Source organism: Chenopodium quinoa, unplaced genomic scaffold, assembly GCF_001683475.1.
Source record: "Chenopodium quinoa cultivar QQ74 unplaced genomic scaffold, ASM168347v1, whole genome shotgun sequence".
NCBI classification, from domain to species: Eukaryota; Viridiplantae; Streptophyta; class Magnoliopsida; order Caryophyllales; family Amaranthaceae; genus Chenopodium; species Chenopodium quinoa.
Genome location: NW_018743919.1, coordinates 1,653,107 through 1,673,675, shown reverse-complemented (window position 1 = coordinate 1,673,675; position 20,569 = coordinate 1,653,107). Strand labels below are relative to the sequence as shown.

Sequence of the window (20,569 nt, the reverse complement as noted above, 5' to 3'; positions counted from 1 at the left end):
TGCAATGCACAAACACTAGTAGAAAAAATGAAATAGGCACCGCAAAATGCGCACCGGTTTTTAAAAACCGGTGCGAAAGAAGATAGGTGGGATTGGGGGGAAGACTTTTCGCACCGGTTCTAACCAAATCGTTGCGAAAAATGAGTTAATCGCACCGGTTCGGTTCGAACCGGTGCGAAAGCTATTGTTAAAAAAAAAAAAAGAAACCCCGGCCATTTTTATCTTCTTGATTACTCTTTCTGTCTTTTTTCTTTCTCTTTCCTCGATCTCTCCTCCTCTCAACAATGGAAACCCTAAATTCCTTCTCTCTCCTTCTCTCTCCTTCTCTTTCCTCACACTGAAAAAAAACCCTAACTCCTTTGCTTTGCAATTAGCCGTTGTCACTCTAATTCCCCACAGACCCGGCACTACGCGGAAGGAAACCCACCAAGACCCGCCCCTTAATTAAAGCAATTAAACAAGCATAACAAACTTAATCAAACAAGATTTAGGACAAGAATTATACCTTTGACGCGTGCTTCGCTCCCAAGGAGCTCTTACTTCAAAATCTCGAAAAGACGAGATCTCCGACGGTTCGTACCCACGACCCGACCCGAGCGTCCTAAGTCTTGAAGGTTAGTCAAGACCCGGACAAAATAACTATGAGTTTTACGAATCAAAGGTTTACTCTTTCTTAGAGTTGGCTTTTTAATTCCACTCAAGGTTGTTCCATTTCCCAATACCAAGATTGGTATTTATAGGGAAATGAGCCCTTGCATTTCATTCCCCAACCAATGTGGGAGAATGATTTATTTGCCAATTAATTTATTTCTAAAATAAATCATTAAACAAATACAATCACAATACGACAAGTGGCGCATTTATAGAGCAAGCCAAGTGAGGACCAAGGCTTGGGGGGGACCATTGCCTTGATCCCCAAGGCCATGAATTGGTCCCCACACACCATGCCCAAAACCGGGTCAAGGTGGGCTAGCTGGCTGCCAGCTAGCGTGCCAGCTGGGGCTGCCAGCTAGCACTGCCTTGCTGCCTAGCACCCAGCCAGCCAGCCAGTGCGGGTTGTGGCTGGGCTGGTGCTGGTGCTTGTGTGCTGGCGCTGGGCGCTGCTAGCACCTAGTGCTAGCACTGGCCCCAGCAGCCCCACGCACATTCCTCGCGCGCCATTGCTAGCACAGCCAGCATGGGTGCTGCTAGCGAGCCACGCATGCTGGTCGCACTGACCATCGCACTATGCGCACTGCCACACGCATCACCCCACGCATCTCGCACTGGCCTCGCACCATTGCTGTCATTGCTGCGATGCCTTCTTCGCATATGCACACGCACACAAGGCCTGCATAGGCGCTGTGCTTATGCGAGGGTCCTGCGATGGTGCCTAGCACCCAGGCACGCATGCTGCGATGCAGTGCCATGCGAAGGCACACATATGCGCAGGCATGCTAGCTACGATGATGCGATGGGCTCAGCCACAAGCACACACGCACTGGCCTAGCCATGCGATGGGCTGTGCTTGTGCTGCGATGGTGTGCTGGGGCGCTATGGTGCGTATAGCACTTTCCATGGCCTGCGATGATGCGATAGTGCCTAGGCCCTATGCACTCACGCTGCTGTGCTGCTGTGCCACGCGAAGGCACGCACACACACGCAGGTGGTGCTGCGATTGGCAGCCAAGTGCGCCTAGCACTCATGGCGCGCCTATCACGCATGGTGCGCCTAGCACACCATGGTGCGCTTAGGCTTGCGATGAGCTAGCCTAGCCTAGCTACGGCTACGCTCATACTTGTCGCTTGTGATTTTGCGACGCTCGGTCTCGACGCCCTAGGCTCGATATCCGACGTCTGAATTCGTAAAACTCTGTCGACTCATTAAATCCTTTCGGATTAATTCGACGTCTCGGATCGGAGATTCGATTGGGTTCGACCCGAAGGGTTCAGTTAAGATTAAGCTGTAATATCAATTATACCTTGATATCACTGATCGGAAGCGGCCTCCACCTAGGCATTCCGATCACTTGACCTTACTGAAGAATTACCTCTGTAATAATTCTGAACCCTCTACCGGAATAATACACTTGCTGGAAGGACACCATTCCTTTCAATCTCCCACTTGTCCTTCCGGACAAGTGTGCATATTGTGTATCGCTTATTTCCTTTGTCACTTAATGTTTCTTCGTGAACTATAAGGTAAGATTCCTTGTCATCCTTATTACGTTCAGAAGTGTTTCTTGATCTCCGAGTTCGACTGTCAATAAGCAGATGATTTCTAAAATCCATCTGAGCATGGCCATGCATTTTACAGTCTCACTCTTCGAGCGGCCTTTTAAACAACAAAACATTTTCCCTATTGTTAGTAGGGGGACAATCCCAGTCTTGTATTGTAAGTTCTTCTTACTAAGAGGACAAAGACTCCCGAGTGTTCCCGTTATGATCCCCAGTTACGGCAGACGTTTGGAAACATCAAAGAGCCTAGTACTCAAACAAGAAAACTTCACAGTACTCATGGTCTGAGGAATTAAGTTCCGATAGCCATAATGAGAAATGTACTTATGACAAAAGTTAAATTTTCTTAAAGTACTCTCATAGGTCTTATCCAGTACAGTTCTAAACTGTACCTGTACAAATGATTTATGACTGTCACGTCCTCACAGCACAAGAAACGGTGCTGTAAATCATACTACACACTAATCTACAATCGTCCACCTGTTAGATGACCTCGATTAGGGATACTTTTTGATTTTATATTCAACGTTCACTTAACAGGTGTTTCTTTATCCAAGACATGGTCTTGATACCCTGTTTTGAATATTTCAGTAAATCGAATGGACTCATTATTTAATTCTAAACCAAAATTAAATAGTAATGGAGTGAATGATAATATTGCATAAAATTAATTACTCCATTAATGAATGGTTTTAGTACAGTGTTTTACATTAAATCAACCCTGTTTAATTAAAACACTTGTACAGGAAATATCAAAGCCAGTCTCCAACATGCTTGATTCCCATTGCCTCAACGTGTTTGTTGTGTTTCACTTGAGGCAAAGGTTTAGTCAAAGGATCGGCTACATTATCATCCGTGCCGATCTTACAAATTCTGATTTCACCTTCGGATTTCCATTCCCTTATCATGTGAAATCGCCGTTGCACATGTTTGACCTTCTGGTGTTCTCTCGGCTCCCTGGCCTGAGCGATAGCTCCATTATTATCATAATAGAGGTCTATCGGTCCCTTGACAGAGGGTACAACACCAAGTTCATTAATGAACTTGTGAATCCAAACAGCTTCCTTGGCAGCTTCCAAAGCGGCCAAGTACTCGGCTTCAGTTGTAGAGTCTGCAATGGTGCCTCGCTTGGCACTCTTCCAGCTGAACGCTCCTCCATCCAGACATGATAGATATTCTGACTGTGACTTGAAGTCGTCTCTGTCAGTCTGGAAGCTAGCGTCGGTGTAACCTTCAACAACCAGTTCTTTGTGGCCTCCATATACCAGGAATTTATCCTTGTTCCTTTTCAGGTACTTAAGGATGTTTTTGGCCGCAGTCCAATGCGCCTCTCCTGGGTTCGATTGGTATCGACTCGTTGTACTTAGGGCATACGATACATCCGGCCTTGTACATATCATGGCATACATGATCGATCCGATTAGCGAAGCATATAGGATCTGATTCATTCTTTCTCGCTCAACAGGTGTCTGTGGACACTGTTTCTCGCTGAGAGTTATGCCATGGGACATGGGTAAATGCCCTCTTTTGGCATTTTCCATGTTGAATCGAGCCAGTACCTTATCAATGTAAGTATTCTGGCTTAATCCAATCATCCTCTTAGATCTATCTCGGTAGATCTTGATGCCCAATATGTACTGTGCCTCTCCTAAGTCCTTCATTGAAAAGCACCTTCCCAACCAGCCCTTTACGGACTCCAATAATTTTGTGCTATTTCCAATGAGCAGTATGTCATCGACATATAGGACTAGGAATGCAATATCACTCCCACTGACCTTCTTGTATACACAAGACTCATCTGGATTCTTGATGAAACCAAACTTGCTGATGGTTTCATCAAATCGCAGATTCCAACTTCTGCAGGCTTGCTTTTAGTCCATAAATGGACTTCTTCAGCTTACAAACCTTTCCAGCGTTGCCTGGATCGACAAAACCTTATGGCTGTGTCATATACACAGTTTCTTCCAAAATCCCATTAAGGAAGGCGGTTTTGACATCCATTTGCCATATTTCGTAATCGTAATATGCAGCAATCGCTAGGATAATCCGGACGGACTTTAGCATTGCAACTGGTGAAAAAGTTTCATCATAGTCAATCCCGTGGACTTGTCTATAACCTTTTGCCACCAGTCTAGCTTTGTATATCGATACATTTCCATCTTTGTCTGTCTTCATTTTGAAGATCCATTTGCATCCAATGGGAGTATAACCCTCGGGCAAATTCGCCAAGTCCCAGACTTGATTTTCAGACATGGAGTCCATCTCGGATTTCATGGCCTCTTGCCATTTTGCAGAGTCGGGACTCGTCATAGCTTGTTTGTATGTCGCCGGCTCATCATCATCCATAACTAGGATGTCCTGATCATCAGTTAAGACAATACCGAGGTATCTGTCTGGCTGAGATCTTTGTCGTTGCGACCTACGTAGGGTAATCGGTTGAGCGTTTACATTGTCTGTTTGACTCTGACTAATCTTCTCAGATGCTTCCAAAGTATCTAGATTGTCAGTTTTGTCAGGTTGACATTGTTGCTCGTCCTCTCGAACTTCGTCGAGTTCGATTTTCCTCCCACTTGTCATTTTGGAAAGGTGATCCTTCTCCAAAAAGACACCATCACGAGCAACAAATACTTTGTTCTCGGATTTATTGTAGAAGTAATACCCTTTGGTTTCTTTTGGATATCCCACAAAGAAACACTTATCCGATTTGGGGTGAAGTTTGTCCGAAATTAATCGTTTGACATATGCTTCGCATCCCCAAATCTTGAGAAAAGACAACCTGGGAGGTTTCTTAGGCCATAATTCATATGGAGTCTTTTCAATAGCTTTTGACGGAGCTCTATTCAGTGTTAGTGCTGCTGTTTGTAGTGCATGTCCCCAGAACGAGATAGGGAGTTCACTAAGACCCATCATTGACCGAACCATGTCTAACAAGGTCCGATTTCTCCTTTCGGACACTCCGTTCCATTGAGGAGTTCCGGGAGGTGTCAACTCTGAAAGAATGCCACATTCTTTCAAGTGATCGTCAAATTCATGGCTCAAATATTCGCCACCTCGATCCGATCGAAGTGCTTTGATTTTCTTGCCAAGTTGATTTTCAACCTCTTTCTGAAATTCTTTGAATTTTTCAAAGGATTCAGATTTGGGCGACATTAGGTAGATATAGCCATATCTACTATAATCGTCGATGAAGGTTATGAAATATCGGTAACCTTGCCTTGCGGGTGTGCTTATAGGTCCACATACATCCGTGTGTATTAGACCTAATAAGTCACTTGCCCTTTCTCCCAACTTGGAGAATGGCTGTTTGATCATCTTGCCTAATAAGCATCCTTCGCAATTTTCAAATGACTCTAAGTCAAATGAGTCAAGAACACCTCCTTGAAGAAGTTTCTTGATGCATTTGATGTTAATGTGGCCAAGACGACAATGCCACAAGTAGGTTCGATTCGACTCGATGGTCTTAGCCTAGTGATATCAACTTTCGTCATATGTAAAACATGCATTTTAATTGAACATTAATTTGTAAACTTGAAACAACTATTGTTAAAAGTTTCACATTTGAAATTCCGAGGTGTCCAACACCATGGATCATAGTATGTTGAAAGCATGATAAAACTAAAATAGTTTAATTACATGTCATAGACAAAATAGTGCATGCAAGCACGGCCGAAAAAAAATCATCTTCGTCGTCTTTTGCCCATGCACCAACACTTGATAAGCTTCTCACTTGGTCCTTGAAAAAGGCAACATTAAGTGAGTCATACTTGGTATCCAATACCTTATGATAAGCTTAATCCACAAGTGTTTAAGGAAGATACCTGAGGTGGATACTCCATTCCTCTCCTCCTCCTCCTGAAAGAGCTTGCATTCTCTCTTGAAGTGGCCTTGCCCGCCACAGTAGAAGCAACGCATCTTAGCCTTAACCTTCTTGAACTCCTTCTTCTTGGCTTTCAAGGGCCTTTTGGTCATTCCACAGGCAGTGGCTTGGCTAAGCAGTTGCACCACCTCCTTTAGGGCGCATGTCTCCTTTCCCGCAGCGATATGCACTCTAAGTGCATCGTAGCCCGAGTGGAGTGAAGCAAGCAAGATATGCCCCGCCATCTCATCTTCCAATGGGATTCCGAGAAGCTGCATGTGCTTGAAGAGCTTAGTCATACCAAGCACATGAGGTCGGAGGGGCATGCCGGGTCTCAATTTAGCATTGTAGACCTTGGTCCAAAGCCGTCGCCTTTCCTTAGCAAGACATCCAACATTTGGAGGCTTTATCCTCATGTTTGAAAGTGACCTAGTCAAGTCAAACACGATTCCATCAAAGTTTCCATTGTCACTCTTGGTGACTCTTACATTGACAACGTCCTCAAGTGCCTTGAGGAACATGTCCGGAAGGTAGGAGGAAAGAGTTTCCTTCCAGTCTTCCGGGATGGAATTTGCTATGAGTCGTGAGACCCTTTTGCAATTGGAAGACCATTCTTCATGAGCCTCGTCGGTCATGATCCCTTTGGCAAAGAAGCTTGGAATGGGAGTATCTAGAGTATACTCCAAGGAGCAATTCCGGAGAGTTCTCCTGAGTTCCTCCTCCCATTCCTTAAAGTTAACCAAGTTTAAGGCAAAAGCCAACTTTTCGGGGAGTTCCGGGCACATTTGGTTGTTGTTCGAGTTACTTGCAGATATGATTTCTACAATTGAAAGAATTTGAAGTAAAAAACCATTCATATATCAATAAGTTGAAATTTAAAGCGTTCATGCACTTATTCACACTTATTGAACATTTTATCCACGCATTTTAAGATTGTCCCTTATGGGCGAGAATAAAATGATTCCGAGATCCCAAAGATCAAGAAATGGCTAAGCATGCTTTGGCTTGTCTTAACCATTAAATATCTTAAGGTAAGCAATCCAATTGTTAATAGCTCCAAGCTACTCTCGGTTTGATAAAATGTCGCATCTAATGCATACTTGACATTTCATCTCTTTTTCCACGACATCTAAGGACTCCTTACTGATATCGTTGAGCTTAACCAAGACAACTTGTATACCTAGTATACCTTACGTTCCTAGGGAAGTAGTGATGCCTCGCTTTGGCGTAATCCATCACGTACGCGCATTAGTTCGGTAAGTGTTGTACTTGGAATGGCAAATTTTAGCTCAATATTATTAAGGGACCTAGGGTTTCTATGTTGGTTGATTTAAGTGAACTTAACTAATCATCGCAACATCATAGGAAACCTAGACATGCATCTAGCAAACATATATATAACAATATATAAGGCATGAAATTAGATGCATTTGGCAACTAGCATGGCCCCTTGAAATCTTCAATTTCCATGGGTCTTCATCTTGGCTCGTCTTCGTCGAAACGCCGTCTTGAGACTTCTCGGCCAAAATGAAATAAAGAAGCTAGCTAGAACGACTAAGATTAATCTAAATAGTACAAAAATACTTGACGGTTCGCAGACCGTATTTAGATTTACAAAAATACATAACGGAACGCAGTCCGTATTTTCTATCCTAGTCGGGCCCCACTAGTTGCCATTTTCAAACGACCTGTTTTGAAAACAATCTTTCATTCACCCGTTCACTATTTGTGAACGGCCCATGCAATTTTACGAAATACAGAATTAAGCATGCAAAACTAGTAACTAACTTAGGTCGTTAATCCAATTAACGCGCCTAATTAAAACTAGTCAAAGTGGTTTAATCCATTATTTCTAAACGCAAAATGCTAACGAATTTAATTAAGCTCCCACTAAATTCCGCATCCGGACTTAATTAATCCGATCAATTAAGTCGGCATAACCCGTAATTTGTCAAAATTTTGCAAAATCAAAATCGAGATTTTTAGCCTCGTTAAAATAATTAATTTAAATCATTAATACGAAAAATCGCAAAAACATAGCTCAACGTTAAGCAAAATCAAGGCATCATCCAATAATGCTTGGCGCACCATGGCTGCTAGGCAGCCCATGGCCCCTGCGCCATGGTGCGTGTTGCTGGAAGCTAGCAGCTGTGCCTAGCACAGCCTGCCTAGCTTGCTAGCACCAGCAACATGCTACGCATGCTATGCACGCTAGCAGCTTGCTGGCACGAGCATCAGGGCTGGCTGGCTGGGGCTTGCTGCCTTGCTGCCCAGCAGCCGCACAAGCATACCAGCAGCCTAAGGCCCCTTATGCGCCAGCACACGCACCTCACAGCACACCTTTCCACGCCACACAGCCACGCATCCCAGCCACATACACAGCGCATAGCAGCATCACGCCTCGCCCTTGTGCACACCACAGGCAGCCACATGTGGGCTGCTAGGCAGCCCGGCTAGCCTTGGTGGCACATGGGTGTGTGGCCTTGATTTGTGTGCTACGACTCAGGATTTCAATCCCGATTTTCGTGTGACAATAATCAATTCTAAATTAGATTTTAGAATTAATTTTGAGGGAAAAATAAAATAAAACAAATATTAAGTCTAACTTAAACAAATTTTATTTTAATTGGTGCACAAGCCTAAATTTATCCAAAATTTCAATTTTGAACAAATTTAAGTCAAACTTTATGCTTAAAATAAAATGAGCTATGTCCAACATTAATCTTGCCAATATGCAAATTAATTATGGATTTGACTAAAGGGAGTTGGAAAAATAAATTAATCATCCAATGATAAAATTTTCCAACTTGCATACTTGTGTAAAATACCAAGATTACATCTTCCAATATGAAGATTAATCAAATTTTACCCACAAGTAATTGAACTTTTAATGGATTTTAATCAACTAAAATATGAAAAATCCAAACTTTGTTCAATCATGGAATTTAGGGTTAGGGTTCCAATCATTTAAACATTTTAAAGATTAGAACTTTAACATCACTTGGGAACTTAAAATACAAAATCACAACAAGTTTTCACACCTTATTGCAATTTATTTGCAAAATTGTGAAAAACTAGTTTATGTGATTACTTGGTATATCAACTTAAGCACTAATAAACACTCCATTATTATGCTCAAGGATATTTTAAAACCAGTAGATTAGTGATGCAAATGTGCATTTAATCTAACCTTGTAATGCTTGCATTAAATCAAGGCTTAAAAAGAATTAAAACTTTTGTTAAAAACGAAAAACCCCAGAAAAAATGGGTTTCTGGTTCGAATTTGGCTTCTGGACAACCCTAAAAGGACTGAAACAGTTCCAGAATGTCGATTCCACCCAAAATTCACTATTTTTGAGCCAAAATCTGGGTTCGACAGCCAAGTCGATAATAAAATCGAGTTTTTAAAATAATTAAAGAACGAGCATCTAATCTAATTAGATGAACATGAACCAGAAAATTAAATTCTTTTAAAACACCTTAATTAAACAATAATTGCAAAAATTAAAAGGAGCGTGGCTCCGATACCGCTGTAGGGTTTCGTAGTGACCCGGCACTACGCGGAAGGAAACCCACCAAGACCCGCCCCTTAATTAAAGCAATTAAACAAGCATAACAAACTTAATCAAACAAGATTTAGGACAAGAATTATACCTTTGACGCGTGCTTCGCTCCCAAGGAGCTCTTACTTCAAAATCTCGAAAAGACGAGATCTCCGACGGTTCGTACCCACGACCCAACCCGAGCGTCCTAAGTCTTGAAGGTTAGTCAAGACCCGGACAAAATAACTATGAGTTTTACGAATCAAAGGTTTACTCTTTCTTAGAGTTGCCTTTTTAATTCCACTCAAGGTTGTTCCATTTCCCAATACCAAGCTTGGTATTTATAGGGAAATGAGCCCTTGCATTTCATTCCCCAACCAATGTGGGAGAATGATTTATTTGCCAATTAATTTATTTCTAAAATAAATCATTAAACAAATACAATCACAATACGACAAGTGGCGCATTTATAGAGCAAGCCAAGTGAGGACCAAGGCTTGGGGGGGACCATTGCCTTGATCCCCAAGGCCATGAATTGGTCCCCACACACCATGCCCAAAACCGGGTCAAGGTGGGCTAGCTGGCTGCCAGCTAGCGTGCCAGCTGGGGCTGCCAGCTAGCACTGCCTTGCTGCCTAGCACCCAGCCAGCCAGCCAGTGCGGGCTGTGGCTGGGCTGGTGCTGGTGCTTGTGTGCTGGCGCTGGGCGCTGCTAGCACCTAGTGCTAGCACTGGCCCCAGCAGCCCCACGCACATTCCTCGCGCGCCATTGCTAGCACAGCCAGCATGCGTGCTGCTAGCGAGCCACGCATGCTGGCCGCACTGACCATCGCACTATGCGCACTGCCACACGCATCACCCCACGCATCTCGCACTGGCCTCGCACCATTGCTGCCATTGCTGCGATGCCTTCTTCGCATATGCACACGCACACAAGGCCTGCTTAGGCGCTGTGCTTATGCGAGGGTCCTGCGATGGTGCCTAGCACCCAGGCACGCATGCTGCGATGCAGTGCCATGCGAAGGCACGCATATGCGCAGGCATGCTAGCTACGATGATGCGATGGGCTCAGCCACAAGCACACACGCACTGGCCTAGCCATGCGATGGGCTGTGCTTGTGTTGCGATGGTGTGCTGGGGCGCTATGGTGCGTATAGCACTTGCCATGGCCTGCGATGATGCGATAGTGCCTAGGCCCTATGCACTCACGCTGCTGTGCCACGCGAAGGCACGCACACACACGCAGGTGGTGCTGCGATTGGCAGCCAAGTGCGCCTAGCACTCATGGCGCGCCTATCACGCATGGTGCGCCTAGCACACCATGGTGCGTTTAGGCTTGCGATGAGCTAGCCTAGCCTAGCTACGGCTACGCTCATACTTGTCGCTTGTGATTTTGCGACGCTCGGTCTCGACGCCCTAGGCTCGATATCCGACGTCTGAATTCGTAAAACTCTGTCGACTCATTAAATCCTTTCGGATTAATTCGACGTCTCGGATCGGAGATTCGATTGGGTTCGACCCGAAGGGTTCAGTTAAGATTAAGCTGTAATATCAATTATATCTTGATATCACTGATCGGAAGCGACCTCCACCTAGGCATTCCGATCACTTGACCTGACTGAAGAATTACCTCTGTAATAATTCTGAACCCTCTACCGGAATAATACACTTGCTGGAAGGACACCATTCCTTTCAGTTTCCTCGAGTCCTCCTCCTTAGCCAGTTCGATTCTTTTACAATCGATTATTGAACACTATTAGTTATAATTGAAGCTGATGATGCTAGGTAAGATGTTTCTCTTTGTAATCATCAAAAATCAATTTAGAAGTTTTTTCAGTTTGAATGTTGTAAATGATGATTGTTTAAGTTGATTTAACTTTTTCTTTTTTCAAATTTATGTAGTTTTGAGTTGATTTAAGTTTCTGGGTAATGGTTTTTTGGATAGTTTGTGCTGAATTTTTGCGGATTCAAATTTGAAGTTTTCGATTTTATGCTAATTCTAATATCGATTTTCGTTTTAATCCTCAAACATTTTAGCCCTTTAATCGTTTTCATGTTTAGTTTTGTTTTTAATTTTCAATTATATTAGATCTAATTTTTTTGATTTTCATTTGAAAATTAATCTAAAGTTTCTGTTTGGTGCGATTTGTTATGATTTTGTGCGTTGATGGTGTGGTTGTGGGTGTTTGGTGTGGTTGCTCTGATTTTGTGCGCCGATGGTGGAAGGCTGGAAGCGTTGCTGTAATGGTGGCAGGTTAGTTCTATATCTTCATTTTTTAAATTTATTTTGTTTAATTGGATGGTTAGAAGTTTAGAAGATATATGAGTGACAAAATATTGGTAAGGCATTGTGTCAATAGATTTTGATTCATGGGCAGTAATCATATGTTATTATGTTCATTGTTTTTTTTTGAGTTGGATGCTCAATAATATCAGAATTTGCTACATGTCTGTTGTTACACACTCAAATTTAAAATATTAACTCATCTGCAAAGTTGCTTTAGTTTTTAAGTACTTTTCTTTTTCAAATGGCCTATGTTCTTATGCAATTTCGTGAAGTTTCTTGAGTAGTATTGTTGATTACGGTAAGCCATTTACATATCATATTTGTTGGGTTAATTAGAGGTTTCTTTCTCTTTTGGGTGTGGATGCATTTTGCTTCTGTTCTAACCCTTCAAATATTATTGAGGTCTATGTCTCGTTGTTTCTAATCTTAGCTTATAACTTTTTGAGCTTAATTATAATCATTGGTCTGTACTTGAAGGCATTCTGATTTGCGCTACTTTTCATTATAGGAGAGGAAATGGTGTTCGTAGTTGTATAAGCCGTGCTGGAGGAACCACGCATGGGCTTTAACAGTGAAGGTATTCTTCTTCTTAAATCAAATTTTACTAAAAAATTTTGAACTTGGTTGTACATTTCTTGTCTTATGAAGGGTTCTATTTGTCAGTGAAGGTTTCTATGCATATTATTGTGTTTAGATTGATAAATCATATAGAGCATCATATTTGCCTTATTGTTTCTAGTCTTTATATATGAACCTTGATATGTGTCAGAGGGTTGAATTTAGGGTATAAAAAGGCTATTTTTTCGATATGTAGCATTAATTCTGGCTCTTATTTTTTGGTAATCCATGCTAGTTTTGAAATAGGTGTACTTGCTGAAATCATACTTTAGAGGATCTCAAAGCCAATCTTTTTTGTTTGGAAGTGTATTTTGGACTTTCTTTTTTAGTGTACTATACTTTGCTACATCAGCTCATACTTATTTTAGTGTATGCAAATGTTCTTCTTCTGAAATTACAGGGAATCAAATTTTGGACTTATGATGACATTATCTCATAACAAGAAAGCGCCAAAGTGCCTGTTGGTTGAAATTGAAGAAGTCCGTGTTGTCAAGAGTGTTGGTTGGAGAAAGCAAGGTGTTCTCTGTTTAATTGAATGCACAAAATCACCTGATGGAAATGTTAGTCTATAAACATGTTTCCTTGTGATATTCATTATGCGTATATGCATAACTGATTCTATTAGAGAGCGTCATTTACTTTGCCTTTTGCAGGGTCTGGTTAATGGTCTGCTAAACTCAAATGATCAATGCCGTATAGAGTTACTCTTGAACTATCTTGAAGATGGAGATTTACGCCAATGGAGATTGCCTGACGTTCTGGCTTTCAATATTGGGATTTCAGAATGGAGGTCAAAGCTGAACTGCATCATCAATCCTCACATGTATGACCAGGTGAGTAGGGAAATAATCTAGATTTGAAATTTGAAGTCTAATCTTTGATCATGGGGTTTCTTTTAGTCTTTTTTATGAAATTGTCTTCGAGGAAAAAGATGAATTAGTTGCGCCTGTCTGCCCATGTAGTCGTTATGGTGTATTTGCTTCTGTCAAAATTGGTTAAGGCAACACATTAGTCATATTTATCAGCACTATATGGACCTAGCTTATTGCTCCTCCAGTCCTCCTTGTATAGTTATTCAAATTGCTACTTGAAGGACACCCTATGTCACATTCTACATGTAAAATCATTGACTTCTTGACAAGAAATGCATAGGCATCTTTATGTAATGGAAGTAACAGAATTTGTTTGGTGGCATAAGCTCTAGTGAGATGGTCTGGATTTTGTCTTTGCATAGTGTACCTGCCTATACTTTAGTGACCTCCTATGCTTACGGGAAGATTTGTTTTGATAGCTTTGGCTTCATGGGAATAAACCAGCCTACTATGTTCTGCTATGTGCTAGTTGCAAATTAGCTATGTGCAACTTGGAAAGAATAAGGGGAGAAAGTCTCTTTGTATTTGGGTGTGCTTGGCCATTTTCTGGTTTTGCTTGTTTGGATAAGAATGATAGATTTCCTTTGAATATACTTCTTATATGCTATTAGCAAGGCCTTTTGGAATAGATTGATAAAATCATATCTGTGGCATTTTTATCGAGGTCAATCTTTGGTGATCTTCCTAATAAACACTTAAATGCACTTCTTTTTCTTGTAAATATTAATAAAGTCATTCTTTGCCTAAAGGTATCTTTTCTGTAAGTTCTTGCATTTTATATTACATCAAGCTTGTTATTTGTAAGGCTTCCAAAATAGCATTGATTACCTTAATAAGTGAATGTACTAATGAGTGGCATTATTGTGCTTGGTGACATTATATGAATTTGATCATGTGTGTGTGCGTGTGTGTGTTTATTTCCCTTTTTTTAAAAAATTCCTTAATTACCATCTGAATGCAGCTATTGGAGATGAATGTAAAGGAGCTGCTAACCAAGGGAAACTCTGAAATTTCAGCTCAAAAGGATGCTGCAAAAGTATTTCTAAAAAAGGCTTTTAAACTTCGGCTAGGTCGAGGATTCTATGGGGACTGCCTGGTAAGTTTTGGACAGATCGCATGCTTTTAAATCTGTGTTATCTAAAAAAAAAAAAGAAAAAAAGAAGAAAGTTGTGATCGTAAAAAAAATTTCAACGTATTCATCATAAGATATAGTCATTGTTTCAAGGCCAAAGCATCCCACACCCCTCTTTTTTTTTTTTTGGTTTATGTCTCCTTATAAATTTCATTATTTATGTGAATTTATCAGGGAGTTAGAGCTGATACCAATCCAAACCTCAGTGATGAAATTGGGAAAGAACTTAGTTTAAGGAGTGCTGCAGCTGGCTTAAGGTAACTTATCCAAAACTTGTAAAACTGGCAACCTATAATAGATGTTTACATTATAGCATGGGCATGAGCCAATGAGGGGCAAAGGTGTATGCTATAATGCTATGCACAGGCCAAGTTTTGAAAAGGGTACGACACGGCTTGACCCGTAGGCCTTCATCAAAATTGTATTTCTCAATTACTATTTAGTTTGTTATATACTTAAAAGTAAAAAAATTTAATTACAACAATCAAAATTTACAATAGCATAGTAAATTAGTAAGTTAGAATTTAGCATTAAAAAAATTACAATATTCAAAATAATCCATAAGAGGTTTTGTTCTAATTTCTTGTAGAAAGTTCTAGAAAATATTCTAAAATGTGTTCTAGCCAAAGCCACAAATTTCTGACTTTTTTACGCAGTATTAATTTTTTTGTCAAACACACAAATAGTTCATGGGCCGGCCTGTAACCATTTCTAGTTTCTTTTTGTGCGTAATATGAGGATATTTGATATGAATCATTAACTTTCATAATGAGCAGTGCCAGCCTTTGCTTGGTACTGGCTGTGAGATTTGAGCAAGAAAACTTAATTTCATATTTCAACTTCATTTAACTGGCATTTTGGGGATAAGAATTGACTGTTCTGATTAGAATACTCCTGTGTAAGATGTGTTTGATTGCGAGGGTTGTTCTCTGTTTTTGAGGGTTTGCTACAGAGGAGATTACTTGTAAGCAGCCTGAGAAGGCAGAAAAAAAGAAGGTTAAGAGTGATTAAGAGTCATATAACAGTAGACAAACTACTCTTAAAGTCTTATACGACTTTGATTGAAGAGATGAAAGATAAGCACATCTCTCTATCTATAACGACTATAATGGTGCATTATTTTTGTCTAAACTTATTAGTCCTAATGATCTTCGTGATGAAACCTGTGTAGCAATAGCTAATAACAAATGGAGGAGGTTAGGGAATTTGAACAATGTGTTAGATATCTTTTGAGTTAGAATAGAAGATTGGTTTTGACATTAATCTCAATTTTTATTGTTTTTTACTTAATGATGGATCCATAGTAGCACATTGTTTGGATAGTTAGGCAAGATTCTTAGGATTACATGGATATTGGTCTTTTTGTTTACCTCTGAATGATTGGTTTTGTGTTGAATATTTCTATTGGTTGTTTAATCCCTTATTTTGATTATGCTTGTGAATGTAACAGCACCAGGCCTAGCAAAACAGCAGCAACAGCAAGTAGCACTAGGCAGGCACAGCACCAGACAACAGCTAACAGCCAGCAGATAGCCAACATGCTTTGCAAAACCAGGCCAGCAACCAAACAACAGCATCACAGCAGTTGAAAGAGCAGGAAACAGAACATCAGCTACAGAGCCAACAGCTAACAGGGCAGACAACAAAACAACAGCAGCAAAAGTCATAACAACAGCAAGCGAAAGCAGAACAACAGTAGCAGTGTAGAAGCAGGACAGCAGTAGCAGTGCATATAGAAGACACATAGCAGCCAAAACACCTTGCAACACACTGCATACAACAGAATAGGCAGGCAGAAGCAGAGACAAGCTAGCAGCATGCAGCACAGAAACCAGCAGCCTGAACTAGCACACACCAGCCAGAGCCAAAGAGGCCAGAAACAGAAAGCAGTAGCCAGCAATATTAATTGTAATATTACAGCCTTTTTTAATGAAAATATGTAACTTTATATATATGTTAGTGTTTCTATATCAATTTAAGTGAAAAAAATGCAATTTTTTTTTTTATTTAATTTTTGGGGCATTTTTGGCACCGGTTTTGAAACAGAACCGGTGCTAAAAGGTTTTTATTAATTTTTTTGGGCCATTTTTCGCATCGGTTCACAGCAAGAACCGGTGCGAAATCTAAGTTTTCGCACCGGTATTGAACAGGTGCGAAATCTTTTGGTTTTTGGCATCCCTCAAATAAGGACCGATTCAAAACCAGTGCTAAATGGGGGTTTTGAACCGGTGTCCATTTGTATTTTTCGCCTAGTGAAAGGATTTTACGAGGAAACCTTCCAGAGCCCAACTGGAAGTAAAACTTCGACCCTCCAAGGGATTTCAAAACCAAACACTTCACTATAATAGGGCAACACTCCTAGTTACAACCTATTACAATCATAGACCTTTGTCACAAGTTTCTGACTGATGAACTTGCTACTCGATTGGACCCTATCCTAGCCAACCTAAGTCCCGGACTTAGATTTCTCACAGCACTTCCAAAGTACTAAACACTCGGCTTCATTCTCAAAGCCTGCCACACTGTATGCATAAGCTAATCACTCACCTAATGCCCAGAACAATACAAACTCTTAACTCTAATATGTGATTGGAAAGCTACACATAAAATCCGAAACTAATATGACAAAGCTATGAACTTGGCAAACTTACTCTTTAAGCATTCTTCAGATTTTCACGTATAAACTCATGAGTTGTATCAATAATGAACGCTCCTTTATATACAAGAACTCTTGTATGTAAAGTAGGGTGATAGAAAATACAAAACTGCCGTTTTATAAAACCCATTGTGAAATAAGTCTTTTGAAGAAAATCTTTTGGAAAACTTAAGACAAATATAATTTGGAAAAGATTATCATTTTGTAAAATCAGATTTTATTAGATAAAACCTCTCAAAGATCTTTTCCATAAATTAGAACTTATCTTTTTAAAACTTTTTATATTATTAAGCTTGCCAAGCTTTGCCACGCTTCTAATAGATTTCATGCATAATTAACCAAACATATTTACAACAAAAACCTCAATAATAAGACTTTAACTCTATTGTCGAATTGCCTCCTTAAGCTTCGCATTGTATGAATACTTGGGCTCTACACAGACCAGGACCAAGTTCCTGCTGTCTACAACTCTCCAGCTCCTTGCTGGGACTCGCAGTCCAAGTTCTTGTGGAACTTTCTGTCTACAACGCAGTTCAAGCTAGTCTTCTCAACTTGCTATCAAGCTCCTGTTAGGAAGCTTCTCTTTGTGTTCCTGTTAGGGATCACTTTTAGTTCTAATGAGGAACTTTTCTTCTATTCTTTTTGTCTTTATTTTGTTTCTCCTTGGATCTTCATAGATAGGTTACTCTTCCACTTCTAAAGTCAACTTCACCTGTTCTAATTAATACTTAGAGGAATCGCATTAGTTGAAGTTTAGATATCCATCATCATCAAACTTCTTAAGGTTCAACATCAAAGAAAATAAAGAAAAATTCTCGTTGGTAACATCTAGCTTTCGATTTTTCTCTTTGGTGAATTGAGAAAAAAGTTATTATCATTAATAATCTTGAATTATTGTTTAAAAAAAAGAGTAACTATTTTAATCAAAAACATTAACCATGGTTAGTTTTTTTTTTATTTTTTACATTTAAGCTAGGTTTTTTTTAGGGAAATGTAACATAATAGAAATAATTATTTTCTAAAGAAAGTCAACCTTGCTTGGCTAGCTACCCCTCCCCTCGCCAGCCAACCCAGCCCCCTTCCCCCCGCTAGTGCCTAGCCTGTCCCCAGCTGGCGACCTACCTCCTCTCCTTTTCCCATTCTAATCTAATTCCAGAAACAATTGGAAAAAACTTTCTCAAAAAATAAAAAAATTACAAACAATTCAAAAAATTTCATTTTGATTTTGGAAAATTTCTAGGGCTTGTAATCAAGTCTCATTGATTTGAGATATGGGGATGCGTTGTGCAATTAGTTTGAAATCTCGTCTTCGCTAGGGTAATGGTAGAATCAGGGTTTGAACCCTAAAAGGAGTGTCGGGGTAGGGGGTCAGGAAACGGGGGAAGGGGAGGAACAATGGCCAATCTAGCAAAATCATCAATAAGGGGGTGGGGTTGCAGGTGGTGGGGGGAGCTGGGGCGTCGGTGGGGAATGAGGTTGGTTGCTAGCATAGGAAGCGTTGGCTTGTTGTTCGGGGAGGGGTGATTTAAAAAAATATAATTCTAAAATTTAAACTACTTCTAAAATGATTTATTGGTTAAAAACACAAAAAATAACCTTATTATAGTTAAAGATTTATTAAAAAAAAAAAAGTATCACTAATGTCATGAGTAACTTAATAATAGTAATACAAGAGTTTCGTAATAATAATACTTATAATAATAATACAAGATTATCAAAAATAATTAGTTTTTTTTTTCCAAAATTTATCAAAGAAATTTGTTTTAAAAAAAGAGTATTATCAAAAAGAGAATTTTCCAAAAAAAAAATAAAATAAAATCACGGCTTATTAATTTTGGTCAGTGAGATCGATATTCCTTTAAGTGCTTAGTGTTTCTGTTTTACTTCTACTACATGCATTTCATGAAAAGAACAAATCTCTTAACTTCTTTCCTAAATACTTATGGACTATCTGTTCAAAGTCCAATCGAAAATTCAAAAATTACACTCAGCCATGAAGTATTTATAATAAAAAAAAAAAAAAAAAAAAAAAAATTTGATATAAGCCATGAAGTTACATTGTCACCAAAGTTGTTATTATCCATGCATTGCATAGCAACAAAGTCTCAAAAGAAAAAATAAATAAAAAAAATAGCATATCATCATCTCTCCGCTCCCATCCTTTATGTTGCTCTATCCGGCTATTAATGGTATTCAATATAACTGTTAAACTAATAATATTTTTGTTTTTGTACAAATACTCGTTATAAAATGACACTTTGAAATTATATACTGAAATAAATCTAACAATATATCATATATACATGCATTGGCGGATCCAGGATTTTTCGGGTGCTGGGTCACTACCGTATACTAATCAATAATTAATATATTCAAAAAGCTAATACTTTAAAAAAAAAAAATACATTCCAAAAGTATTATATTTCTATATTACAATCAAATAAAAAAATAATTACAATTGCTCCTACGAGTTTTCATGTTTGGATATTGATCTATAATATCATTCATGTCAACATTCAAAAACATATCTCTCTCTATATAAGTAGCCAAGCAATCATTCAACATTTGATGTCCCATGCTATTACGCAATTTATCATTCACTTGCGTCATTCTAGAAAATATTCTTTCTACACTTGTCGTTGCGACGGGAAGAGTTAGAACCAACTTCAAAAGCAAGTACACTCATTCATGGGTTAAGCAAACCACTATTGCTTCAAAAATCCAAGTTATATACACGCATTACATATAAACTTGCTACCAAATTATAGCTAAAACACTAATAGTAAACTTAGCACTAAAAATATACACTATATCCCATTCTAATCAATATATCCGAATATCCCAATCCCATTCTAATATCAATTTCAAAAAATCAGAAATGTGATTATCTAAAATTATCAATTCCAAAAAAAAAAAAATTATAAAAAAAAAAAAAAATCAAAAACACTAAGTCCCTACTCCCCTAACTTGGTATATTAAATTACAAATCATCAATTTCCCTAAACCATCATAAATTTATAATATCAATTTCAAAGAAAAAAAAAAAAAAAGAAATCAGAAAATCACTATTATCAATTCCTAACAAAATCAAAAACCCTAACTCCCTAATTTGATAAGTCAAATTACAAATCATCAATTTCAAGCAACATCCACACTAATTTGATAGATTAAATAGCATAAAAAACTAATTTTAGCACAAAATCAACCCAACAACTCATGTCTAATAAGAAATTTAAAACTTGAAAATCAAAATTTAATTATGAAAACATGGAATTAATAACTTGGAGTGCGGCTGTGCGGTGGCTGGTGCGGATAGGGACAAAGTTCGTGCGGTGGCTGGTGGATGGAAGGTGCGGCACGCCGGCGACAGCGATGGCGGATTTCCCGTTAAG

At 39.4% G+C, this 20,569-nt stretch overlaps 1 protein-coding gene across 1 annotated transcript; it reads left to right on the top strand.

Moving 5' to 3' along the window:
• Positions 1-12,679: 12,679 nt before the first annotated feature.
• Positions 12,680-13,546, top strand: LOC110687307. Its single transcript, XM_021863940.1, has 2 exons — positions 12,680-13,077; positions 13,171-13,546. Exons 1-2 carry the CDS (start codon positions 12,937-12,939, stop codon positions 13,369-13,371), a joined length of 342 nt encoding a protein of 113 aa, XP_021719632.1. The 5' UTR covers positions 12,680-12,936; the 3' UTR covers positions 13,372-13,546.
• Positions 13,547-20,569: the final 7,023 nt, after the last annotated feature.